The sequence below is a fragment of the Mustela putorius genome, unplaced genomic scaffold, assembly GCF_011764305.1.
Source record: "Mustela putorius furo isolate JIRA1106 unplaced genomic scaffold, ASM1176430v1.1 tig00003949_pilon_pilon_pilon, whole genome shotgun sequence".
Lineage (NCBI taxonomy): Eukaryota > Metazoa > Chordata > Mammalia > Carnivora > Mustelidae > Mustela > Mustela putorius.
In genome coordinates, this window is record NW_025422093.1 from 4,779,951 (window position 1) to 4,807,393 (window position 27,443).

The following is a 27,443-nucleotide window of genomic DNA, read 5'->3' on the forward strand; positions in this document are numbered from 1 at the left end:
CTCCTCGGTGGGGCCCCCTTCCCGGCCTCACCCCCAAACTCAGCCTCCTCCTTCGGGAAGGGTAACAGGCGAGGACCGCAAGTCTCTCCTATGCCAGTGCCGCCCCCATCCTGCGTCGGGCCCTTTGCGCTCTTCTCAGCCGGCACTCGGGCGTCCAGGAGCTCCCCCTCCGGGCGGCGCGGGGTGGCCACCGACGGGGTTGTCAGCAGCACCCGCCGCGGGGCGGCCCCGGCGACTCGCCCGCCCATGTGCGTGGAGAGGAGCGAAGCTCTAGCAGTAGCCGCGCCAGCTCCTGCTGGGTGCGTGTGGGTGGGTGCCTCACCTACGAGGCCGGCGGGGGCCGTAACCCGAGTCCCGCTGCCACGACCCACATTTGCATAATTTGGCTCCCCCCCACCCCGCCTTCCTTCGGACTCAAGGCTGGAGATGCGAGTCGGGCTCCCCTCCGAGGCGTCGTCTTGCCGGTGGTCAGCGCGGGGGCCGCGGGACCGGCCGGAGCGCAGGCGGAGTGGGCTGGCGCACGTGGTAAGAGCGCAGCTTTCTTTTCTTTCTTTCTTTCTTTCTTTTTTTTTTTTTAATAAGAAATGGGACTTTGCACGTTTACACCGAGGGTGGGGTATCTACAAGGGCACTAACGTCGCTATGATTTCCTTCTTTTCCCTTTTATTTTTATCTCCAACTGGAAAAAGAGCGCGCAGTGCGAGCGGTAAACTTTCCCAATCTTCTTCTGGGCGTTTGGTCAGAAAAGTGGTCGGCCGCTCGAGAAGACGATTCCGCGGCGGGCAGGGGGAGACGCGACGCTTGGGCGGAGGAGCAGAAGGCGCTGCCGGCCTCCCCCGGGGCTTTCACCGCCGCGCGCCCGCCGCGGTGGGAGCGGGCTGGCTGCGGCGGCGGCCGCGGCAGGTGAGCGGCGGGAGAGCCGCCTGCAGCGCCTAGCTTCCTCCACGGCGTGGCGTCGTGGTTCTCGCCCGCCCGGGCCCCCACGAGGCTGGGGCCGTCCCGGGCCGGGGGCGGGAAAGGGCCTGGCTCGGCCAGGCCCCAGAGGCTGCCCCCGCGCTTCATCCCAGGTCTTGGCGGCTTTGGGGCGCAACGAAACCAGGCAGGCGGCGGCGGGCCGGCTTGGGCACCTGGGAGCAGCCTCCCGCGGGGCCCGGGTCAAGCCGGGAGCGCTGCGGCGGTGGGACGGGAGGCGGGAGTGGTGCGTGCAGCGAGCCAGAACCCACCGCTTTATGGACCTCTAGAAAGTTTTTTTTTTTTTTTTTTTTTTTTTTAATTGCTTTGGGAACTAAACAGGAAGGTTTCCATCCGGGACAGTTTTGTTGTTGTTGTCGTTGTTATTTTTTTACTCGAAAAGGGAAACGCGTGTGGGGGTGATGGCGGCTCGAAATTGGCCTTAGCGACGCAGTTGGCTGTCACTCGGGACCTCGCTGGGCTCACCGAGGTGGCTCTTGGCGAGGCAAAGCAACAAGATTCTTCCAAATGTGCGTGTTGTTGAGTAGGGCTCCGGGGAGGGCAGGGCGTACCCGCCGAGTGTAGCCGTTCGGGGGTCGGGGGCTGCCGGTTCGGCGAGAGAAGGTGAGGAGGGGCGTCTTGGCAAGGCACCCAGTGTAGCAAGCCCCGGCGCGCGCTTGGCGGGCCGGGCGCTCTGTTGGCGAAGCAGGCGCCCCGGCGCGCTGTCAACAGGGAGGTGTGTAGCGTAAGGTGTGCGAGTGGGTGTGTGAAGAAGGCAGCGGGGGCGGGAGTGTGTGTAGCGGAAGTGGAGCGTGTGTGAGTGTAAGAGTGTGTGTGCGTGTGCGCGGCGGGGCAGGGTGAGTGTCCAAGCCTCCATCTGGACGCCCCCACACAGCCGACCGCCCAGACGCGCCGGGAAGGGCGCCCGCTCCGCGCAGCAGCTGAAGGGGGGCGGGGAGCGCGCGGGCAGAGGAGGGGGGGGGGTGTCTCCGGCTGAGGATTTCTCTCGAAGCTCGCCGCAGTTATTCTGATCCTCCTAGGGTCTACTTCCCAGCCCCTAGATGCCCGAAATACTTAAACAAACAAACAACCCCAAACCTGTTCCGTTTTCGCTCCTGTATAAATAGAACAGACTTTCCAAAAAAGCAATACCGCATTCACTCTTATCACCAGCCACTTCTTTCCACCAAGTAATTCAGAAAAAAACAGTCAGCTTCCGTGAATGCATGCAGCTTTTTTTTTTTTTTCTTCGGTGCCTCCTTTTGCTTGCGGTTTTGAGCTGCCAAGAAAGTGAGTAGGGGTTTGACTGTAGTGTCTCGGCTCCGCTCGGTTTCTTTCCGAAGTTTAATTTTCCGGAATGGCTCCCAAACAAGGGCTGGGGAGGCGGAGCCGCCGGCACCGGATCTTCGCCTTTTTTGGAAAGTCCCGGAGAACCGGAATTCCTCCCCGCCCGGGGAGACCTCGCCGCAGCTAGGACCCGCAAGCTCTTCCCGGGTGGCCTGAGCCAGACTCGCGGCGCGCTCGCTCCCAGCTGGGCCCTGCGCCCAGGATGGGAACTGGGCCTCGGGCTGCGCGCCCTAGACCCCAGCGATTCCCCGCTGAGAGCCGGGAGTCGCGAGCCCGGCGGAGCCCGCGCTGCCGAGCCCGTATGCAAATCGGCCATGTGACGGCAAGAAGCCGCCTGGCCCAGCCCTGTTCCTCAGTCCATATATGGGCAGCGACGTCACGGGCATTGAGGACCTGCCCATAAATACTTACAGCAACACTTTCCGTCTAACCGAGAGAGCAGCAATTGATTAATAGCTCGGCGAGGGGACACACTGACTGTTATAACAACACTACACCAGCAACTCCTGGCTTCCCAGCCGGAACACAGGAGAGAGTCAGTGGCAAATAGTCATTTTCTTCTTTCTTAGAAAAAATAGCAACTTGTTTGCTAGTTTTATTTGTTGGATTTTTTTTTTTTTGTGTTTGCTTTTAAGCGTGGAGGGCAAAAGGAGATACCAACTTAGACTCAGTCCAATCCCTCTCCAAAACGGCTTCTCTGACGCTCCAGGTAGAGAGGGAGTTGGGTCTCCAGGTTGTGCGAGGAGCAAATGATGACCGCCAAGGCCGTAGACAAAATCCCAGTAACTCTCAGTGGTTTTGTGCACCAGCTGTCTGACAACATCTACCCGGTGGAGGACCTCGCCGCCACGTCGGTGACCATCTTCCCCAATGCCGAACTGGGAGGCCCCTTTGACCAGATGAACGGAGTAGCCGGAGGTAAGCCGCATGCCTCCTTCGCGGGCTGGGACCCACGCGGCTCGAAGGTGGTGGGTGGGGTGCGGTGCGTGTGCAGGACTTGGAGGAGAGGTTTGGGGCGCGAGGTGGACGGTGTTGACCCTGCCCGGTGCAGGAGAAGCCCGCGGGAGCAAGGACCCGATCGCTGGAGCTGGGCGCGCGGGCAAAAGCACCCAGTCGTCAGGGAGCGGGCGTGCGTGCGCCGCGGCGCGCCCAGCCCCCGGCGGGCGCGGGGATGAGAGTAGAAGAGGTGCCCGACCAGGCGTCGGGCTTGTGCCGGCTCGTGGGCCGCCGGTACCCAGGCCTCCCCTCTCCCGGGGAAGGGACAAAGTGACGAGAAAGTTCGGGGCTCCGGAGGAGAGCTGGAAAGCCGAGCGGCCGAGAAGCGCCAGAAGAAAGCGTCCGCCGCTCCCTCCCGGGCAGAACCGACCCCGGGAAAAATCTCCGAGCGCGTTCCGGGAGCGGCCAGAAGGAGCGCCCCCACCTGCGCGCCGCCCGCGAAGTTGAGGGGGTTGGCGAGGCGGGAAGAAGGAGGAGGAGGAGGGCGGGCAACGGCGGGAAGCGGCCCCCTGGCTGCCGAAGGAGGCCCGCGGGGGCACCGGCGCCGCTGGTTTCCTTGGCGATGCAGTGGAAAGTGGTCCGCCGCTGTCCCCGCTCCTTCCTCGAAGCTCCGCTACTGGCTTTGGGCTGGGGCGTGCGGGTGTTGGACAAGGCTGAGAAGGTTGGGAAAGGAAGGAAACCTATCGATTCCTTCCACTGCAGCGCCCCATACCCTCCAGCAGCCGTCAGCTGTAGCGCAGCGGGAGAGGGAGGGAGGTAAGCACCGCGGAGGGGTAGCAGCCAGAAATCACTGATCTCTTTCTCAGGCTCCCCTCTCCAGCGGCACTGGCTGGGATCAGTCTCCTGGTTAGTGTCTCCTCTGGAGCCGCAGCCGTGGGACCCCCAGACAAAGAAGAGGGAGAGAATTTCCAGGCAGATGGGGGATTTTTGATATTGTTGTTGCTATTATTGGGTATTTTTATTGGGGATGAGATCCACAGATGGCTGTGTGTGGGGGGGTTGGGAGTAGCTCATCCTGGCTTTCCTGGAGGTAGTTTGAGTCCCAGACTGTCACTGGCTGCCTGTGGGATCCTGGGCTACCCTCTTCTTACTGTCTTTGGTCTGCGGTTTTCCCACCTGTTGGACTCTGCCCCAACTCTACTGTGCCAGGATCTTGGGATTTGGGAATGGACGTATTAGAGGTCCTACGGGCCTCTAATTAGAGGGGATAACAAGAGATTCTTGGCTGCATTACCATTGCTCCACCTCCATTGTTTCTATTCCCTCCCCAGATGGCATGATCAACATTGACATGACCGGAGAGAAGAGGTCCTTGGATCTCCCATATCCCAGCAGCTTTGCTCCCGTCTCTGCACCTAGAAACCAGACCTTCACGTACATGGGCAAGTTCTCCATTGACCCCCAGTACCCTGGTGCCAGCTGCTACCCAGAAGGCATCATCAATATTGTGAGTGCAGGCATCCTGCAAGGGGTTACCTCCCCAGCTTCGACCACAGCCTCGTCCAGCGTCACGTCTGCTTCCCCCAACCCACTGGCCACAGGACCCCTGGGTGTGTGCACCATGTCTCAGACCCAGCCTGACCTGGACCAACTGTACTCTCCACCGCCACCTCCTCCTTATTCTGGCTGTGCAGGAGACATCTACCAGGACCCCTCGGCATTCCTGTCAGCAGCCACCACCTCCAGCTCCTCCTCTCTGGCCTACCCACCACCTCCTTCCTACCCCTCCCCTAAGCCAGCCACGGACCCCGGTCTCTTTCCCATGATCCCAGACTATCCTGGATTCTTCCAACCACAGTGTCCAAGAGACCTACATGGTACAGCTGGCCCAGACCGCAAACCCTTTCCCTGCCCTCTGGACTCCTTGCGAGTCCCTCCTCCACTCACTCCACTCTCCACCATTCGCAACTTCACCCTGGGGGGCCCCAGTTCTGGGGCCACAGGGCCAGGGGCCGGTGGAGGCAGTGAGGGACCCCGGCTGCCTGGCAGCAGCTCAGCCGCCGCTGCGGCCGCCGCTTATAACCCGCACCACCTGCCGCTGCGGCCCATTCTGAGGCCTCGCAAGTACCCCAACAGGCCTAGCAAGACCCCAGTGCACGAGAGGCCCTACCCGTGCCCAGCAGAAGGCTGTGACCGCCGCTTCTCCCGCTCTGACGAGCTGACCCGACACATCCGAATCCACACGGGACACAAGCCCTTCCAGTGTCGGATTTGCATGCGCAACTTCAGCCGCAGTGACCACCTCACTACCCACATCCGCACCCACACGGGCGAGAAGCCTTTCGCCTGTGACTACTGCGGCCGCAAGTTTGCCCGGAGTGACGAGAGGAAGCGCCACACCAAGATCCACCTGAGACAGAAGGAGCGCAAAAGCAGTGCCCCCTCCTCAGCCGTGCCAGCTGCGTCCACGGCCTCGTGCCCCGGAAGTGCACAGGCTGGGGGGCCCCTGTGCGGCAGCACCAGCGGCACGCTGGGTGGAGGATCTCTGGCCCCTTGCTCTTCTCGGACCCGAACACCTTGAGATGAGACTCAGGCTGACACACCAGCTCCCTGAGGCCCCGGAGGCCCTTCGTCCCCTGGTCCACTCGAGCTGCACAACAAACACTACCAACCCTGTCCTGCCCCTCTGTCCCCTCCCTGGGCCAAGGGCCTTGGTGGAGCCCAGCACTGCCCCCTTTCCACCTAGAAGCAGGTCCTTCCTGAAACTTAGTCCACTTTAGTCTCTCTTAGGTGAGTTGACTCTCACCTCAAGTTAATGAGTGGGGAGGCTCCGAAGGGGGTCAGGTGGGGGCCCCTGGCCTAGAGGGCTGAGGCCTGACCCTGCTTTAAAGGGTTGTTTGACCAGGTTTTGCTTCCCCTGCTCTCTCATATTTTGTCCCATTACAGATTTTTTGACTCTGGACGTCCCAATTGGAGACTTTTTCTACAGTAGGTTGGGAGATGCTGCTCCCTTCAGGTGGGGGCAGCAGAAAGAAGGAAAGCTGATGTGCACTTTATGGCTTGGGACTGATTTGGGGATTCTGTACAGTGAATGAAGCATGGCCTTTATGCTGCATTCTGTGGCCCTAGAACAGTGAATCAAAGCTTATCTAGTTGTTCCACCCCTTTAAGCAGTATGTATTATAAACTCAGAGAACGGAAGTGCAATGTGATGGGAGGGACATAGCAGTATCTGCTCCTTTTTGAGTTGAGAAACAGAGAGGCTATTTTTTCAGTGTATATCCACTCAGATTTTGTGTATTTTTGATGTGCACTGTTCTCCAAGTTCTGAACCTTTGGGAAGAAAAGTAAAGCATTTATGATCTCTCGCAATGAGTCAGAGGTTAACTTATTTAAAGGGGGATGTACATATATTCTCTGAAACTAGGATGCATGCAGTCGTGTTGGAAGTGTCCTCGGTGCCTTGTGTGATGTGGACAATGTTACAGGGTCTGCATGTAAATGGGTTGCCTTACTATGAAAAAAAAATCACTCCCTGGGTTTAGTATGGCTGTATATTTCTGCCTATTAATATTTGGATTTTTTTTTTTTTAGAAAGTATATTTTTGTATGCTCTGTTTTGTGACTTAAAAGTGTTACCTTTGTAGTCGAATTGCAGATAAGAATGTAAATAATATTACTGGAGCTGACTTGTTTGGTTATTAGCTCTTAATAGTTGTGGAACTATAAATGATTTATTCTAACGCAAAAACCACTAACTGAAGTTCAGATAATGGATGGTTTATGACTATAGTGTAAATAAATACTTTTCAACAATATCTTTGCTGCAGAAATCATTTATGAAAGATTTCCTGGGCAGGAATTCCATGGTTATCCAGTGGGTTTTAGTGCTTTGACCAAGCCAGGATCTCCAAATTTTCTTTGCTGGCCTTTCAACACCAGCCCGCTCACCCCCAAAGCAATCTCCATTCATAATCAAACACTAGTGTTCCGGGGATTTCCCCCATGCATTAGTGTAAAAGTGGGGAGGCGTTGTTTTGACTCATTGTTCCGTCCTCTATAACAGCCTATAGCTTCTCTTGGCTCCTGAGTGGGCTCCGGAAAATAAATACTTACAAACAAGTGCCCACTCGGAGACTACACATTTGTGGCTCCTTTCAGAACCCTGACCAAGGCCAGGAACTCAGACGAGATGTGGCTTTGTGGAAAGTGTGGTGGCGTGGTCAAGCTGGAAATGACTTTTAGGTTCCAGGATTAGTTTCATGACCACAGAAAACTTTTTGAAAAAGGCTATCGCCTCTTCAGATCAGAAATGCACCCAGACACTGCTGAAGGCAGCATTAATGGGTTGCCAAAGGAATTACCCCAGGACTCATTTCTCTCTAGTCTTCTCTCCCTGATTAGCCCTATTTGGAAGGATCACTAATCTGCTATAGGTTTGGCGGGTCTAGAGACTATCAAAATACCCAGCTCATTAGATAAGATAGGTGTACAGCAACCTAAGAAAATCTCAAAGAAAGACACTTTTTTGCCTAATTACATAGGCAAATTAAATAGGCATTTATGGGCCTCCATGGGTACTGGCTAATGGTTTGCAAAAGAATACACTATAGGGTTCATTTTATTGCAAGCCTTTAGCAGTGGTTTTAAAATATAAAAGTCATATGAAGTAAGTGGTTGGGTCTCTGTGAAGTTATCTACTCTAAAATTGGGCCTCAATATCATTTAAGTTCACCCGCAGCTTCTGGATCCTCACACATGTGCAACCTGTTGGAATACCCACTGTTCAGCTAGATCATCTGAAAACTGCCATCTCTTTGTTCTTTGCCACTGTCAGCCCTCTTCATACGTGGTTGATAATTGAAGGCCTTTATTTTAGAACAGCAGACAGTCACACCTACTTTTTGCCCTACAGAACACTGGAATTTTGAGATCTAACTTGTGGAAGTAATTAATCCTTTTATTTCCTCTCCTTCCGTATTTCCAAGATGCAGAGTACCTCTTTCTGTAACTATGAAATAGAAATTTCTAAACTGCAGTGCCAGATTGTTCTGGTAGCTCGTGTTACTCCATTAGATTTATATTTCCTAATTTATCAGCATATTATCATCCTTGTTTGGCTAATTTTGTTAAAATATGTATAAAACAATGCCACATTTTGATAATTATGTTTTTAATGAATACTTCCTTACTACCAAAACTTCAACTTTTTACAAAGCAGGACAAAAAGTTTTTTTTGTCTGTTTAATTTTATCCATTTATTTTTGAGAGAGAAGAGATCACATGTAGGCAGAGTGTCAGGCAGAGGGAGAGGGAGAAGCAGGCTTCCCGATGAGCAGGGAGCCTGATGCGGGGCTCAATTCCGGGACCCAGCACCCAGCCCAGGGATCATGACCTGAGCTGAAGGCAGACACTTAACTGAGTGAGCCATCCAGGTGTCCCAGAAGTCATTTTTAAAAGAGTAAGATTATTTTGATGATTGTCAAATTCGTTAATCATTTTCACCTTGATGTGGGCTTGAAGTGGTATAACATACCATAAGGAACACATCTTGGTGTTTTTTCAGACAACTTGGTCACTTTTACTTGATTTTAACATGTCAGATCAATTTATAATCTAAAAACAATGTTGTAACATCGAGGGTATTGTCATACAGGTGTTTCATTTTTTACTTTGCTCAAGAAATAAAGCATATAGAGCTCAGCCTGCTCCTTTTACATTCGATATGCTTTATTGAATATTTCTGATAGTACAGCTGTTACTGGGCATCCTTATTAAAAATAACTTCTTGGGGTGCCTGGGTGGCTGCTTCTTACCTGCTCATGCTCTCTCTCAAATTAATAAAATCTTAAAAAAACACACACACACAAACTTCTGGAGAATAATTGCTTAAAGATCATAATGCATTTGCTCTGGTTCACTGCATATCAAAAATAGGTCTATTAAACCTAAATCAGGTCTTCAATTATTCATAAATCAGTGTATTTAAGTACCAACCACTAATGAAATTAAGCCAAACTGCTTGATACATATTAAAAGTGGCTGTAGTGATATTTTAACTGTTCTACGCACACACACACACACACACACGTCTATGTATATATATATGGTGGGAATGAATGGTCAGCATCAATTACTTAAGATGCTGCCAATCCAAATGGCAGTTAAACTTCACAGAAAAAGTAAAGGTAAGAAATAAATTTAAGTCCAAAGATTCTTTCCTTCATGGATAAAAGTATTTTTGTTTTCTGGCACTAGTTTATTTCCTTTAGCTTAAATATAAAAGGAACTATTTTCTGTTGTAGCAAAATAACATGATTAGACAGCTTCAGATACGTTTTCAATCAGATTGTTTCAAAGCTCACTCTCAAGGAAATAGACTAAGTTTATATTATTACTTGGGTTTTAGAATCTGCAGAAAGCCACCTGTTTCCAGTATAATATAATCCTACTGTATAGACTAAATCTTTAACAGTAATTAAAATGTAGACATCATAGTATTTTTCTTCTCCATTTTGCAATAATCAAATAATCTAAACAATTTCAAACATGCCTTTATTTTCCATAAGTACACTGATTTTAATCCAGAAATATAAACATCTCTGGATCTGAAAATTCAGTATGTTGTATTTAGGGCTTAACAAACGATTTCCTTGACAGTAAGTGCTTCATTACACTGAAATGTTCAGTGGTTGACTTGTTTCTAACTTGGAGTTTAGAATTCAGACTAGGAGGGTTACAGAAGTGGCACTGCCCTCAGTTTAGAATTGAATGGTAGTGGTCTGAATCCTGAATTACAGACATACTGCTTTTTTGCTGAGCAGTGCAGCTAGGGCACAAGATATAGTCATTGGGATTAGAGGAGCAGTAACAGCCTTCTTCAGATGCCAAGGCTGAGGCACCTACGAGGGGACAATGCAAAAGGGGGAATAAAAGGTGTGGATTTTGGAAGAATTTAAGGACTATTAATTAGTCTTAAAAGTTCAGAGAACCCACTCCTGTTGACAAGTATTTCTTTAAAACGGGCCCCTGATTTTCATTAATAAACAGCAGTTAGTGTAAACTCAACCCATGCAAATCAAATCAAACTTTGTAAAAAATCAATTCTCGTAAAATAGGTAGGTACACAATAGTCTCCATTAATGTAACTGGCTTTTGATATAACCAGAGAATACAAAAGCTTTAGAAGTATTGAGACAGACATCTCATTCATGAGAGGCAATTATTGCATTTGTTATTCAACAGAAAAGTGATTAGTATCATTGTGCTCATTAGTCTGTGTAGAGGAAGACAAATTTTTCTCACAGCTGTTACTAAAATAGAGTCTATATATTGCAGGAATATATGGAAATACAACAGCAGCACATCAAGTCAGTCATGACCAACAGTTTTTATGCAGAGGTACCAGCTTTGCTGCACCACATTTTCTCTTTGTATTAAGAATATTCTTTCCTTAGTGGCTCACTGAAACAGGTTCAGTTTTCACCACTAATTTCCTCAGAATTTATTAATGAACTAAGTTTCACTGTTATCAAAATAAATTAGATATCATATTGCTATTCTGGCCTGAAGAATTTCAGTTATTCTTTTGAAAAGCACCGTAGTTTTTTTTTTCTTTTTTTTTTTTTTAAATTCAACTTGTATTGTTTGGAAAAACAATTCCTCCTTTATTACTGTCCTACTGGAAGAATGAGTTCTTGTTGGTTTAATATACACCAGGTTGTATTATATAGCATATATATCACTATCAACAATCTTTATAAGTTAATCAAATTTTGGCTATAATTCAGGACCGGGAGGTTATGTGATTGCTAACCATACACTTTCATTACTGTGCTATTAAAAACCCATTTTGTGAACTTTTTTTAAAGAAGATCATCATTTGCATATCTAGGATTATTTTTAAACTGAAAGGCATTAAAAAGTGCTTTAAACTGCCTCCAAGGCAGATTAAACTATACCAGAATGTGAAGCTACCAACAAACAATGTTAGCAATCCTGGAAGAAATGCTTGGCATTATGCCTGTCTCAGGTTTTACAACAGAGTGGCATTTTGCATTGAATAAGCATCTTTTTTGTTAAAAAAAAAAAATCAAGAATTTGTTTTTCTAGCTAAAAAACTGGGAACAAATATTCCTTCACTCTGGGCCATTAGTAACCCAGTGTGCACAAAGAGGCAAGGGCACATACTGTTTTTCTACAGGGACAACACTTTCCACCAATAGCAAATCTCCCTTTATTACAGACCTTAGAACTGGATTGCCATTTGGGCAAGTCAATCAAGAGGGCTTAGACAACAGCTGGGCAGATTTTAACGTGTTTATTTCTACAGTTTGTTTTTATTAAAAGTGTTGTGAAAAAAGAATCCTATAAATAGTAAAAAGAGGGAAACAATAGTGCTCCATAGCCTGAAGCAAATGGTGTAAATACATTTGTAAACAAGGTAAAGTTGCTGAGCTTCCTAAAAGGACAAAAATAAAACTAGTTACAGATAGCACAATTGTTTAAGAGGTTAGGAAGTACTTTGTCCCAAGTTTTGATGCTCTAAAATGGCCAGCAGTATAGGTAATTCTCTATTCTGTAGCCTTGATCATCTGTGCCTTCTCTCTTCCTATAGAAAACTACACTGGAAGAAGCAACAACTGGCTCTCTACTGTTCTGAGGGGTTTTGAGAACACTGCCACCAAAACAGTACAGCTGGAACCACCAGCCTTCTGGAACACTAGAGCTCCTGAGAGAATCTCAAAGAGCCATCAACATCTTTCTCTATTTTTGCAGGAAAATACTGGAAGTAAATAGGGGCATGGACTTCAACAGCTGGCTAGGAGTGTTTTACATTCGGTTGTTTGGAAGCATGCTGATTAGCTCCTTTGAATTTTCTCCTTAGAAAACCTGGAATTACCCTATCATTTCTTAAAGCACACGAAGACAAAAAAAAAAAAAAAAGTCATTTGAGGATAATATAGTTTTTGCATTAAAGGTCAATCTGCAACAAGCAATCTGTTCAACTCACAGATCTGGAGACTCATGGGGAAGAGAAGCTCTAAGTGACCATTTGTCACTGAGATATGCAGGTGCTGAATTTCTTAGTAGATGCTGCCAGAGTAAACCAGATGTGGCTACTGGGCAAGAGGAGGAAAGAAACTAAATCTTGTCCTCTACATGCATAGTTATGTTACTGGGGTGATGCCCCAACTCTGGAAAAAAGATCTATTCCACAACAAATGAATTAGGCAAGATAGCTCATTTTAAGTAGTAGCTCATCTTTTTAAGCCTAGTTTTTACCAATGACTTGAACTAAAAACAATTCAAACCACTGGGTCATGCAGTCAATAAGTTAAAACTATAACAATAAGTAAAAGGGCATAGGACGTAAGTGGAAAACAAACCCTATTTACCCGGGTAAAGGGGGTGGGGGCATTTAGTGTATTTTGTATAGGATAGGGAACAGAGAAGAGAATATTTTCATTATGGCTTTAGGACGGAAGCGCTTCAGATAGTCCCCTACCTCCCCTTTCCCCCAAATCAAAACCCCGGTGGCAGTGACAGAGCCAGGAAACAACCTAGTCTACCCGCCTTCCCCACCCCCTAACCCGGCCCCGTGGCTGCACTCCAGACGTCAGCGCTTCCCACGGCTCCGGAGGAAGCGGCTACAGCCCATTCCAGTAGATCCAACGCCCAGGCCTGGGGGTACGGACAAAGCCCTTATGGTGGGTCGCGGGCAGGGAGGCCCAGATGTGAACAGGGCACGTCTTCGGCCCACAGCAGCCAGGCGCGAGCGGCTTCAAGGGAAGACTTTGGGACCCGGATAGGGCTCCCCCTCGCACCAGAAGTCATCGGCCTGCGGGGTCTCCAGGAGCCACACCTCTCGGGGCAGGTCACAGGCCGAGCCGGAGGCCTCCTTGTCCCTGACGGGCTCCAGCACCCGGTAATAATGGCAGTCCCGGCCATCGTCGGGGTCATAGGGCGGGGCCAGAATGTCCAGGAAGGCGGCGGGTCCGTCCACAGCGTCGATCTGGTGCAGGTTGTCCTGGTGCGGAGTGAGGACACACGGGCCGCTGGCCTCGGTGTACTCGGCCCGCGAGCGCAGCACGCCCGGCCGCACGGCGTCCCGCTCCCGGGCCTGCAGCGGCGGCTCGAACTGCTGCTCCGGCGGCGGGGCCCGCGGCTGTTGCCCGCCGCCCGCCTCCAGTTTGTCCATGCAGCTGATGCGAACGGTGCCATAGAGCACCTTGAGCATGCCATGCATGCCCGGGTGGTCGTGCAATGGGATGGACGTGCCGCTCTTGAGCAGGAACACGCCGAGGCTGAAGCCGTCGGTTTCGTAGATGTGCATGTAGGTGACCGGCGGCAGGTTGGGCGGTAATGGCTGCAGCGTGGCCTTACGCGGGGCGATATTCAGGTCCTCGGCGCGGACCTGGGTCAGCAGGTTCTTCAGCTTGCTCAGGTTCTCCGAAAAGCCCTGCGGCATTGGGGCCTCGGGACCCGGTGCCGCGCCGAGGTCGGAAGCGCTGCGGCCGCCCCCGCTGCCCCGGAAGGTGAGGCACGCCTGGCGGGCGATCCGCTGGATCAAGGAGGCCATGTTGTCTCGGGGCATGCTCGGCTGTTCCTCCGCGTTCCGAGGCCGGCCCCCGCCGCCCCCTGCTTTCCTCCGCCCTCTGCGGTCTCCGGCGGCCGCCAGGGCTGCCCGCAGCCCGGGGCGAAGCTAGAGGCCCCGCAAGTACCGGTCTTCCGGGCGCGCGGCACCCCTCAGCAGCCTCACGCCCGCAACGGTCCGGCGCACCCGCCCCGCGCCTCCGGCGAGCGCGCACGCGCACGACCCACACGCTTCACTCACGCCCAAGGAGCAGGTACCAGCCGCGCGGACCGTGGAAGGCTTTGCATTACGCCCAACGTTCCATTCAAGTGGCCCACACCTACGACGGTGGCCCGGCGCTCTGGCCGTTTTACAGAGCATGCTGGGACTTGTAGTCCGAGATTACGGAGGAGCTCTGAGTTTCCTTTGTCAGCTGGAAAAAGAAGGATTGAATTTGTTTCTTATGAAGCGCCCTTATTCGCGGTTCCAAGGTGTTTGCTTGTTAGTAAAAGGTGAATTGGGGCGCAAGAGAAATAGCCGGTTGACTACAACTCCCGGCAGCCCCAGTAGACTGGAGTGACGCACTTCCGGCAGCTGGCCTGTGGCGTGTTGGGGTCTTGGCCACTGCATGGAACAGGGCAAAAGGGTTGTTAACCTTCTGGCGCCGCTCGGTCCTGTTCCGCCCAGCAGGGTCGCTTTTCTCCGGCCCTACCCTTGGGAAGGAGGCTGTTGAGTTAACTTTATGTCTTCTTGACCACCTAGGCAGCACTATCTGCCACGTCGATTACTGGACGGCACTTTCGTAATTTTCCAAGTTTCTTGGGAGATGAGAGGGTCGAGGCCATCCCTCGTGATCAGGATTCCTCAGCACAGCCGTCCCCAGCTGTTGTTTGCATCAGGGTGTGATGACGCTGCTCTTCCGGTTACAGAGCACGATAGTTTTGCTGGGATTCTAGAGGCCATTTGCAGTGGCCAAGGACTGTGTATACTAAGGGTTATCAAACCTTGGTTTGCCCAAGAAGCACCACGTTAGGAGGGGAGGTAAGGAGGGGCTTTTAAAGAAAATACAGATTATGGTCTGGAAATTGATTGACTAGGTGATTCTGAGGCAACGTGTGAGAAACTGGTGTGCGAGAAACGGGCAAGCTCTTGACCTTCACCTAACCCTGAGTTTAAAGTATCTTTGAACTTCCAAAGTGGAACATGGGCTTCTTGGTCATTTTGTAATTGGAGTAGTTCTGTAAATCTTCTCCAGCTCAAAAAGGCATGGCTTTTTAATGGGTCGTGTAATGTATCTAATGGGCACTTAGTATATGCGAGGCATTCTATACCTAATGAATATTATACTATTTGATCCTCATAGCAATTCTTTTAAGAGGTGGGCACTATTATTTCCAGATTACAGGTGAGGGAATAAGTTGCACAAGGATAGTAAGGAATGAGCAGAGCCTAAGCAGTGAAGAAAAAAAAAATACAGTTAAAAAAGAAAAACACCAAAAAACAGCAGTTTGAGTTGGTGTTAAAAGTGCTAACTATAGAGTCAGGATATTGTCTTTCCAGCCTACTGTGCTACTTACAGGTTGTATGTCTTTAGGCAGATCTTACCCTTTTAGGTCCTCAGTTTATTCACTTGTAAAATGCTCGGGTTAGGGTAACAGTCCTTCTGAACCCAAGTTACTCATCAGAAGCCCCTGGGAAACTTCACAAAAATAAAGATTTGGAGGTCATAACCCAGAGATTCTGACTCAGAAGAACTAGTGTGAAGCCTAGGATTTTTTTTCCCAAGGTGCTACCCGAGTGATTCTTAATTATCAGCCCAGTTTGAGAATCACTGCTGGATCTGTAAATAGTGAAGCCGTTCTTAATATTTGGTGATTTTTTAAAAATTTTTTTTTAAGATTTTATTTATTTATTTGACAGAGAGAGATCACAAGCAGGCAGAGAAGCAGGCAGAGAGAGAGGAGGAAGCAGGCTCCCTGCTGAGCAGAGAGCCCGATGCGGGGCTCGATCCTAGGACCCTGAGATCATGACCTGAGCCGAAGGCAGAGGCTTAACCCACAGAGCCACCCAGGCGCCCCAATATTTGGTGATTTTGATTAAAACGGTGATTATTTGTTTTAGAAGGGACTCTTAATTAATTATTTATTTGTTCTTCAGAGTTGCCATGCCATTGTTAAGGTGTTTATACTGTCAGAGTTCACTATGTAATGCAATATTTCACCATACAATATTTTTCTAAAGTGAGGACTAAATTAAGAGGAAGAATCCCCTGTCTTTATTTACAAATCTGGGTTTTTATTTATGGGTTATATTTATTGGTTTTCTTCTATTTCTTCTATTAAGGTATCATTAGTGGGACATGTAGACTGCGTAGAACACAGACTTAAGTAACATATAGATATGTTTCATTTTTTAATCTGTCACTTCTTAATAGTTACCTGTACTTATTTAACGGAAATGGGATAATAAGATACATGTGTAAAAAAACTGTTAATAGCATATGGAACATAGTAGATGTCCAATAATAATAGCTATTATTATAGTTTTTAAATAGCTAAAAGCCATTTAGAAATTAGTAAACACCAATGAATTTAAATAATGCTTAGCAAATATTGAAATAGAATTTGACTTGAGAATGAACTTCAAGGTAGAGATAAAAAAAAAGATCATTTTTATTGGTTAAACCTTCTATCTGGTGATACAGTCCTTCAGGTCCTTGCTATTATTGTTTGGCCAAAGAACTGAAAGTTTTCAAAGACTGTTTGAATCTGAATCACCTGGGGGCATTTGTTGAAAGTGTGGATTCCTAGATCATGTCTACACCTACTGAATCGGAATCTTCTGCACATTAAAGGGTTTAAGAACTATTGAGTGTCCATGGGGCTTGTGGCACTTTTTTTTAGGCCACAGATAGGCTGCCTCCATAATTCCTTTTGATGCTGTCCTTAGAGCTGCACTAAGGGATGAAATCAATCCTGGGGGCTTTTGCCCTTCAGGAGCACCTGACTTGCCCTTCTGTACCACTGCCAATAGCATTAGCTGAGTAGGTTTCTATCACCATTAATGTCCTTTTGATGCTCCTTAGTCTGTTTTGTTTTGTGTTGCAAAAATAAGCAGAATGAAGATCAAAAGAAATTCAGAAAAGGGAACAAAGAAGTAATAGTAAACACATGCTAGAAATACGAGGCAGACACAAAATTTGGGAAAAGTTTGGGATAGATGGAATTAACCATTTGGAATCTATCATTCTATAAATAGTATTTGCTGAGCACCAGGCATCGTTCTAGGTATTGGGGAATTCATCGAGGAATGTCTGCTCTCCCAAGAAATTTACCTGCATGTGTGCGTATGTGTGTGTGTGTGTGTGTGTGTGTGTGTGTACTTTGGGATGGAGGTTGTTAGACGGTATAAATCAGTGAGCAACTTAATTTCAGATAGACATATGTTTATAAAGGCAAAACAGGATGATAGGATGGTGTGATATTTGTGTGTGCATATGGTGTGTTAGTTTAAATTGGATAATAGAGGTGACCAGAAGATAACATTAGAACGGCTCCTGAATATTCAAGAGTCAATTACAGAAAAATCTGGGATCAGAGCATTCCAAACCTTAAGGTTGTTAAACAGGATATCATATGCCGTGACTTTGATGCAGTGGGGGAGGAGCTTGGTATCACTGGGGACAAGAATGAAGGCCTGTGGGGTTACACAGGTCACATAGTGACTTTCAGAGTTCCTGGAGGGAGATGAATTTGGGGAGGTAGGCAAGGACCGTATTTTATAGGCTTTCTGTACCATTTTTATAGGGGATTATAGGGAGCTGAGGGCCACGGTGGGGAGGTGGATTTTACTACAAGTACAGTGAGAAGCTTTTGGAGAGCTTTGGAAAGGAGGATGACCTATTTCTTTCACATTGGTGGGAGATTGGTGGGAGGAGTGTAACAGCAAAGAATCCCTGATTAGAGGCAGTACTCCAGGAGAAAGATGGGGAACTAGTGTAAAGATTAGGAATCTATTTTGTAGGTGGATTTGACAGGGCCTGCTGATGAACTATTGCTTTGACAATTTATCACTTAAAATGTGTTCTCTCCACATTTTCTTTTTTATGAGTTGACAGCAATGTGGTGATAGGTGACTACAAAACTTGAATTGAACCTCTTGCCCATATCTAATTATTAAATTTGGGAATGGGCTTAGCACACAGAAACATGAGTAAAGTTGAATTTTTTTTTAGTTGCTTAATTAACCAGGAACTAAGAAGAACTGGAAGAGCTCCCAAACACAGACACAGACAGACAGACAGACAGACACACACCCCTCCACACCCCCAGTCCCCCTTAACTTCATCTCAGTTCTCTGATTTCTTCATTCTTGGGGAATAGGCTCACATTTTGTCTTTTTCCTTTTTCCCTTGGCCCTCCTCTTTATGAGGACTTCTTTTTCTTAATTCATGAGATGGATTACCTTCTGAGTTTTTCCTCAAATCCTTCAGAATTCATTTTGTCCATCTCTTCTGATCACACTGGGGCCCCTGTCAAAAGAGTACAAAAAGGTTAACATTCTCAAATACTCTCGTGGTTGTTTGTTTAGGAGGTGGTCAGGAAGCTTTCTTTTTTCCCAGCAGCTCTTGCCACCTTACTCCTATATCTGCCTTTTATGTTACTATAGAACATCGTAACTAAAGTGCTAAAGGATTTTTCCTACTTTCTAACTTACTTATACTTAGTTATGTTTGAAATATTTTGGGTTTATATTGTGGCTTTCCTTTCAGCTCTTAGAAAATGCTAGCATAATTCTCATTTGTTATCATGAGTAAATGTCAAGTCGTAAGAAATACTTTAGAAGGCAGAAGAGCTGATTCTAGGCATGGCTTTCACTCTAACCTGCTGTGTGCTCTTGAGCAAATCATTTGACTTCACTAGATCCTAGTTTCTTAATGGTTCAGGGACAGATGATCTCTGAGAGTTAGCTCCATGTGGATGATAGAGACAGTTAGAAGGACAATTCAGACAAAACATGTATTTTCTTTCATCTCACTTATCTAAATTATGTTTAGCTCTCCCATCTCTTAGCTCTGTCCATCTTACATCTCCAATACCATTTTTAAAAAAATATTAAGATTGTACTTATTTTTGTGAGAAATAGAAAGCGAGCACACAAGCTGGAGAGGGGAAGGGCAGAGGGAGAAGCAGATTCCCTGCTGAACAAGGGGCCCAATGTGGGACAAGGAGCCCAATATGGGACTTGATCCCAGGACCCTGAGATCATGACTTGAGCCAAAGGCAGATGCTTGACTGACTGAGCCACCCAGGCACCCTCCATTGCCATTTTAAGAGTAACTCTGTTCCACTCTACTCTGATTTAGATTTGTGTGTTTATCTGAAGTAGAATCACTTGGGTATATGGGCTGTTCAGTTAAATATGCTATGCTCAGGAATTTTTAGTGTTCAGGTTAGACTTCAGGAGTGCACTTTGCACCAACACACTGTGGAGGTTGTGGTGTGTGATGTAATCGGTAGCACATTGTTTTCGAGCTGTGTGATTTCTGTAGACCAGTGCATGTGGCATTGAGATGGAAAATGACTTAGAACTGGTTCATTTTTTTCTCTTCCTTGCCAGTGTCTTGTTTTAGGTGATGGGAGGTAAGGGAGAAAGAAATAAAAAATTAGATGCATACAGAGGGAATTGGCGGGGGGGGGATGTGTGACTTTTGCAATGAAGGAGAATGAATGAAGAGAAGCTTTCGCCATGCTCAGTCTGAAGCACTGCCAAAGTCCAGGTATGACTATTTTTGGAGGTGGGTTAAGCTAATACACCCCTACCACTTTCATGTTAGAGAGGTTTTCCTCCTCCTCTTTTAAGTAGTACAATTATTATGAGAACCAAAATAGTTCTGAGCTGTAAATTAAATCTGAACACCTTTTACCTCTCTTAATTAACTTTTCCCCCCAATTTCATGCTTCTTGTTTTTCTTTCCCTTTTTTCCCCCTCTAAGAAGACATCAGCTGTCTCCACCTCCTCCGCTTCCCCATCTGTCCTTTTCCTCTTGGCTGAAAGAGAGATTTTTACTTTATATTTATTTTAATTAATGGATTTGAATCACAAGTGGAGAAACAGTTGATGTTCATCTTCAAGAGGCAGTAAAAAGGAAAATCATCTTCTCTAACTTGGCAGAAAAGACCTGTATGTTCATTGCTGCTGCCTGCCTGAAAAATGACTGCGAAAGGGGAAGGTTCCAGAGTCCTGTGTCCTTGCAGGGAGCGGAAGTCACATCTCAGGATCAAGGGAGGTGAAGATGGGAAAAGCTCTTTAGACTGAGATTGTACTTTCTTTTTTCATGTTTTTAGAGAAATAGCAAGAGTGGGCACATGCGAATGGGGTGGGATCATGGGGGGCAGGGGCAGAAAGAGAGAGAATCTTTTTTTTTTTTTAAGATTTTATTTATTTATTTGACAGAAAGAGAGAGAGAGAGACAGTGCACAAGCAGGGGGAGCAGCAGAGGGAGAGGGAGAAGTAGATTCCCTGCTGAGTAGGGAACCTGACTTAGGGCTTGATTGTAGGACCCTGAGGTCATGACCGGAGCCGAAGGCAGACACTTAACTGACTGAGCCATCCAGGGGCAGGAGAGAGAATCTTAAGCAAGATCCATGCCCAGCATGGAGCCTGCTGTGGGGCTTGATTTCATGACCCTGAGATCATGACCTCAGCCAAAATCAAGAGTCAGTTGCTTAACTGACTGAGCCACCCAGGTGCTCCAAGATTGTATTTTCTTGGGAGATGTCTTTCTCAAAGGATACTTAATCAATATTGCTTGATGGTTTATGATCCCACAAATTGGGGATCAAGTTCCCTAAGAACAAAATACATTCATGGGGCGTATTTGACTAACTTGACAGTAGTACATGTTTCCTCGGGAGAGTGAAAGACTATAAAGCCTTCTTTTGAAAAACCAATCATCAAATACCAAAATCCTTGTCCAAGTAGATGCTCTATTGTAACATTTTAGAGAAAGCATGAAAGATGACAGTCTAGTCTGAAAGTGGATCAGCAGGCATCAGGATGAAAGAAGAGTTGAGAGGATACCAATTCTTTTTTTTTTTTTTTCAAGATTTTATTTATTTATTTGACAGACAGGGATCACAAGTAGGTAGAGAGGCAGGCAGAGAGAGAGGGGGGAAGTAGGCTCCCTGCTGAGCAGAGAGCCCGATGCGGGACTCGATCCCAGGACCCTGAGATCATGACCTGAGCCGAAGGCAGTGGCTTAACCCACTGAGCCACCCAGGTGCCCGAGAGGATACCAATTCTGATACCATTCTGGTTCTGACAACCCATTGTGTGACTTTGGGTAAGTCATTTCACTTCTTGGAACTTCTGTTCCCTTATTGGCAAAGTGAAGTAAGAATATAATATAAAAGTGAAGAATTTAGTTCAGATGGTTTACCACTTGTAGCTTTTTCGAAAAATCTATGAATTTTAAAAATTGTAATTACATGACAATAAGTAATATAATTTTCAACTGTGAAATACTGCAGAGCATCACAAAAGACACTTTTAAATGTATTTTTAAAAGCAACATGTGAAAAGAACACTCAGTAACATGCATACAATGATATTTGATTTCTCTTTTGTATCTGTGTTGTCTCTACCTAAAGCAGATTATATTGACATTTCTTGAATACAAATCATTGAATAAAGTGAGCAAGACTTTTGTTTAAAATAATGTTTACCATAATTATTAAGTTTCCACAGTACATTTTAAAGAAAACTTTTTAAAAAATTCTAAACATAAATTGTCATGCACCAAGAGTGCCACCACGTATTGCTGTTGGGAAAAGCAAAACATGACTTGAGTTAACTACACATTTCATCCAGACCTGCTGAGGTAATTGACTACCAACATCATAGCAGGAGAAAGTCCTCTAAGGCAGCAGAACTTTAGTTTAATTAGATAATTAGCCCTGGTCAGCCTATAATGAATGCACAGGCAATTAACAATGAATTTGAGCTGCTAAAACCTATTTTTCCTCCTTTGTGTTCCTTTACTTTCATTAACAACTCTAACTGCCGAACAATTTATATCTTCACTCTAGCAATCAACTTTATTATCATCCAACTCTTTGCAAGCGATAAAGCAATGAGACCTGACTGTTGGTTGCACAACATTAAGTGATTATGTTAAGTAATGCCATTTATTTGCCTAGCCATCCTACTGCTATATTATGTCAAGCGAATAGGGTTTTTAAAAGCAGTGCATTCTCCTTGACTTTGATGATTGCTTTATTTGTCAAATCCAAGCAACTAGTAAGAGATGTACTTCAATCTTGAGTTCTTTCTCTGTGGCCTTTAGTAGACATGAATAAAAGGAAAGGAAACAGTTTTGTAAATCTACCCAAGACAAGACCCTCAAAAAGAAAAAAGATTTTTTTTTTTTTTTTTTTTTTTTTTTTTTTTTTTTGGTGGCTTGAAGATTCTCACATTTGGAAGCTCTTGCAAGTGCTTAAGGTATATTTTAGTAAGTGACAGTCTTCACCTGGCCATCTTTTCCTGTTTGGGGACAGTTTTCAGTCTCATGGATGACAGAAGGAACCATTATGGTTTTTCCTTACATCCTTCTGCTGCAAGTCTTCTTCATCCATCTGACATTTCTTGAGGGAAATGGCAGAGAGAGAAGAAGAAGAGGGGAGTGAGAAAGTTAAGAGAGAGAGCCTTCAGATATGGAAGAGTAGAAGTTACCGAAGTGTGCTGGTCCTAAGAATGAATGGTACTAAAGTGTAAGTGTCAGGAAGACATTTGGGATGCTCTGGTTCTGGGCCCATAAACGGAAGCATTCATTGTATTTCAGTTAGAAATGGGTTCTGAAATATGAACACTAAAAATTTCTACAGGAAGATTATATGTCTATCCTTTGCCATATCAGAAACCACTTTGATTCTATTAGAATTTATGGAATCCTTAATATACAGAGTGTTCTTATAAAAATTGCTATTCTACTTACTAATAATCTAACAAGATTTGGCGAATTTAACCTAATGTTCAAAAATTAGTTAGCCAGTTAATAGCAGCTTACTAACTATTTGAAGAAATATATTGCTTACTTTTAAGCAGAATTAAAAACGTGTAAACAGAAATCTTCTTGTGATTGGAATATGAACATTGGCTTATAATTTCTTATCTTGAGACTTCCCATCTGGCTGGTCTTGGAAATAATTTTTTCCTTTCTTTCTCCAGCAATAACTAGCAATTAGAGTCTCAGAAATGCCAATTTTAATCAAAACTCTTATTTCCAAAATAGAAAAACTTACATGAACTATATAAAGCCTCTTCGTTTTATTCAATCGGCTGTTTTGAAAAAGTAATTTAAATAATTCAGAGCCAGAATTATGATGTTCCAGAAATGTTAAGAAAATAGTGTGAATCTTTCCAAATTATGGTCATTTGTATTCGTACCCTGGGCACAGTAATTTCACTGGCATTAGTGTTTACATTCTCCAGATAGCCACTGCATAGCAGTCAGCTTTTAGAAAGCAAGTTTTCTCAACTTTAGCACTATTGACATTTTGGATTGGCTAATTCTTTATTGTGGGGCTGTCTTGTGCATTGTAGGATGCTTAGCAACATCCCTGGCCTCTACCCACAGGGTGACAGTGGCATCAACTGTCCCCCACTCTACCCTGAGATAACCATTAACATCTCCAGATGTTGACAAAAGTCCCCAGGCTGGGGGCCAAAACCACTCCCGGTTGGTAATCAGTAATATAGAATAAGACCATGGCAATTTCTTCCTCTAAAAGCATGTCAGCTTGAACAAAATGAAGTGTGTTGAATTTGGATTTCTAGATCATCTTTAGTAACTGAAGTCTTAATAGAAAATGAATGAGAGCCTTGCTGACATCCAATTTGGAATGATTTTGAGGGGCACTGAAAGAAGGCTCCTGCTCCCATATTGCACATGACTTTTCCAAAAGGTCTGCTTTAGTGTCGGAACTTCACACTCCTATTTGTTCCTTCTGTTAAAAATGTAAATATTCCCAGGAGGATTGTCTTTTGCATTAAAACTGAAACATTAGTTTTTTTTTTTTTAGCTAAAAATACCATGTATTAACATGTATCTACCTGCCCTTTTTCCTTAAGAAAAGGTCCTTCTGGAAGAGGACACTGAAGAAAATATTCTTGAGAATTGAGATCTGGTGGGTGAATGGGAGTCAAGCACCACGTCTGGGAAAAGGAAGGATGGTAGGGATGTGGGAAGTATCCTAGAAATATCTTTAGACCTCATTTTTTTTTTTTAAGATTTTATTTATTTATTTGAGAGAGAGATAGTGAGAGAGAACATGAGCAAGGAGAAGGTCAGAGGGAGAAGCAGACTCCCTGTGGAGCTGGGAGCCCAATGCGGGACTTGATCCCGGGACTCCGGGATCATGACCTGAGCCGAAGGCAGTCATCCAACCAACTGAGCCACCCAGGGGTCCCTAGACCTCTTTTTAATGGGTCAGCCTGAGTTACTCTTGCCATGTATCAGTGTTTGCTTTTTCTGCTACTGCCTGTATCTTTAAATCCCCCTCTCCCCGCCTTTTTTTTTTTTTTTAAAGATTTTATTTATTTATTTGACAGATAGAGATCACAAGTAGGCTGAGAGGCAGGCAGAGAGAGAGAGAGAGGTGGAAGCAGGCTCCCTGCTGAGCAGAGAGCCCGATGTGGGGCTCGATCCCAGGACCCTGGGATCATGACCGGAGCCGAAGGCAGAGGCTTTAACCCACTGAGCCACCCCAGTGCCCCCACCTTTTTTTTTTTTTTTTAAGATTTTATTATTTATTTATTTGACACACAGAGAGAGAGAGAGCGCGAGCACAGCCACAAGCGGGGGATGGGGAAGTGAACAGCAGGCAAAGGGAGAGAAAGAAGCAGACTCCCTGCTAAGCAAGGACCCTGGGATCCTGGCCTGAGCCAAAGACAGATACTTAACCAACTGAGTCACCAAGGCGCCCCAGCCCCTTTCCTTCCTCCCACCTTTTTTAAAGCAGCCAAGACTAGAAGAATGTACTTTCTTTGCCACTTAGTATTGGGTATCCCAAGGTAATTTTGAAAAGTTATAGGTAGATGAAATCTAAAATTTTAGAGAGGATTGGCTAGATTACCTGACCTCTAAACATACCCTCCTGCTGATGGAGGAGGTCTGAACCCTGTCAAGCCTGCTTTTCCTCCATTGCTGTCTAACACACCAGTGACTGGTAGTTTCAGGCCCGGAAGGTGGCTGCCTGGTCCTTCCAGCACCACTCAGCGGGCACCTTAAAGGATGGCCAGTGGGTACACTTTATAACTCTCATAAGTAGATGTTCAGGCTGATGCTCAATTTAAACAAACCCACTTTCTGGTGATTAAAATAATGCTCTACTAAAAGGAGTTTCTAAATCATGGGAGAGACATGGACTCCGTCTGAAGGCCAGCGCACTGAGCCTGATTCCAGGGTATTTTCCTACCTGCCTTGGTAGCTCCTCACACTGAGCTTCCATGTAGCTGTAGGATTTCAGTTATTTGTGGAGAATGTTTGGCTGACAGGCTTTTCTTACGGAATTACTGCATCATGGCGGTTGGACCATGATCAAACTTTTAAGTATAGGTTCTGTTTATTTTGGTTTTTCCCATCCAGTGTCACTTGCCTCTTCATTTCCTGATCCCTTTCTAAAGTGAGGAGGCTAAAATACATCACAGATCACAGCTGCATTTAGACAACATGCATCTCCTTGGCAGGGACTTGCACAGAGCCTGATTTATTTATGTAAATACTTTGCTGCGCATGAGGTAAGATTATGTATGGATTCCTTGGCTGGCTTCTCATCTTCTACTTTCTAGTGGTGAATCCAACATGTTTTCAAAAGTCCAACTAAACATAAAAGTAATATAAAATATTCTTGTTTGTTTCACAAGTTTTTACTTTTAGGCTGTATCGCTTAATATTCTGCATGGACCTCACCATTTTTTAAGATTCCTTATCTTAAATTGGACTAAATGGTTCCTCTTTTTAAGTTTTGACTGACACATATTATATAAGCAGTTGTCTTAATATTATACCTGACAAGTTTCACACTTGTCCCTTTTGACAGTTTTTCCAATCTCGCATTATGTTTTTACCTTTCTTCACTCAGCTCAGGTTTTCTGACAAGGTTTCACATAGACGTAGTGTTTTATTATTGATAATAGTAACAAGTACCTCAGTACTGATGGCCATATGATTGTTCACCTTTGAATAATTAGCTTTAGGCTATTTATTCTTAAAATATAAGGATCTATGAAAATGATCTCAGTACTGCTTTCAAATACTGAGTTTCCTTGTTCCCCTTAAGGTTTGGTTTGCTTGTTTTTTTTAGTTAGCAGACTTTAACTATGGTGTTTCCAACTCTAATAGATATGTGTGATTTCATAGAGTGGTAATTACAGACAAGATGAAACACAGTAAAAGTTTGAATTGTTTTGAAGGAATAAAATTCTTATTGGATTTTAGGAAATCTAAGAAAAAGTCCTTACTTACTCTGAATTTATGTTATCTTAAATTATTTATTCTTTATTGTGAGCTATCCTGGCTCTATTTATTCAGACAGACATTTATAAACTACTACCAACAGAAAAAGGTGAATAGAAAGAAATCCAGGGACTGAATAGGAAATCCTTTTTTTTTTTTTTTAAAGATTTTAGTTATTTATTTGACACAGAGAGAGGTCACAAGTAGGCAGAGGCAGGAGAGGGAGAGGAGGAAGCAGGCTCCCTGCAGGGCAGAGAGCCCGATGTGGGGCTCGATCTCAGGACCCTGAGACCATGACCCAAGCCGAAGGCAGAGGGTTAACCCACTGAGCCACCCAGGCACCCCTGAATGTGAAAACTTTTGACCCAAACTAAGTAAACCCATCTTGACCATGTCATACAGTTCTCCTTAGATTATATTTCTCTAAACACACACAGTTTAGAGAAACATGCCACAGAAATGATCTGGTGATGTCAGCAAACAATCATGAAACACCATAGACCAGAACAAGTGGTCTGTAACTTTCTTGAAACTCTATAGATTTTGCAGCAATTCCCTAAATTATGAAAGTACTTTAATAAGCTGTTGACCAAAGAAACTTCCTATAAACATTTCATAAGACAATTAGGCTGAAATATATTTTGAAGATTTTGAACCTACACAATTTAGTTCCTTGAAAAACTTCTGCCTCAGGCTATGTATCTTACTGGGGTTGATGACTATGGTCACCAAACCCATAAGAAGTTGAGTGGTAGAAGCTCCAGAGGTCAGCCAGAGGGTGGGACTCCAAAATGGTGCTACCTGGACCATTTCCTCACTGTGGGGGGGCAGGGATAGGAGGGGAAATTTAGGTATCAGATTGTACATTTCTTGAGACTACATCCAATTAACATATTCTTAGCAGAAATCAGAATGATACCATGACTATCTTAACACACCTTAGTGACCATGGGACTTGTTCTTTTTGCACTCTTTGAAGCAAAGCACATTCTGGAATACACTCCCAGAAGGAATGGTCATTGGGAATTTTCTGGGGGAAGTGAGGGCAGAGGTGCTGCTTTAATGTGTTCTTTGCCCAAGTGATAGAGGAATGGATTCTGAATTGTTTTCCTCTTT

General features: G+C 45.7%; 2 protein-coding genes across 2 annotated transcripts; one reads left to right on the forward strand and one right to left on the reverse strand.

Annotated features, from left to right (window-relative positions):
• Positions 1–268: 268 nt before the first annotated feature.
• On the forward strand, positions 269–7,052 carry EGR2 (early growth response 2). Its single transcript, XM_004765690.3, has 3 exons — positions 269–525; positions 3,108–3,216; positions 4,566–7,052. Exons 1-3 carry the CDS (start codon positions 427–429, stop codon positions 5,813–5,815), a joined length of 1,458 nt encoding a protein of 485 aa, XP_004765747.1. The 5' UTR covers positions 269–426; the 3' UTR covers positions 5,816–7,052.
• Positions 7,053–11,538: 4,486 nt separating this feature from the next.
• ADO (2-aminoethanethiol dioxygenase) lies at positions 11,539–14,337 on the reverse strand. Its single transcript, XM_004765689.3, has one exon. The coding sequence runs from the start codon at positions 13,829–13,831 to the stop codon at positions 13,019–13,021; it is 813 nt and encodes a 270-aa protein (XP_004765746.1). The 5' UTR covers positions 13,832–14,337; the 3' UTR covers positions 11,539–13,018.
• Positions 14,338–27,443: the final 13,106 nt, after the last annotated feature.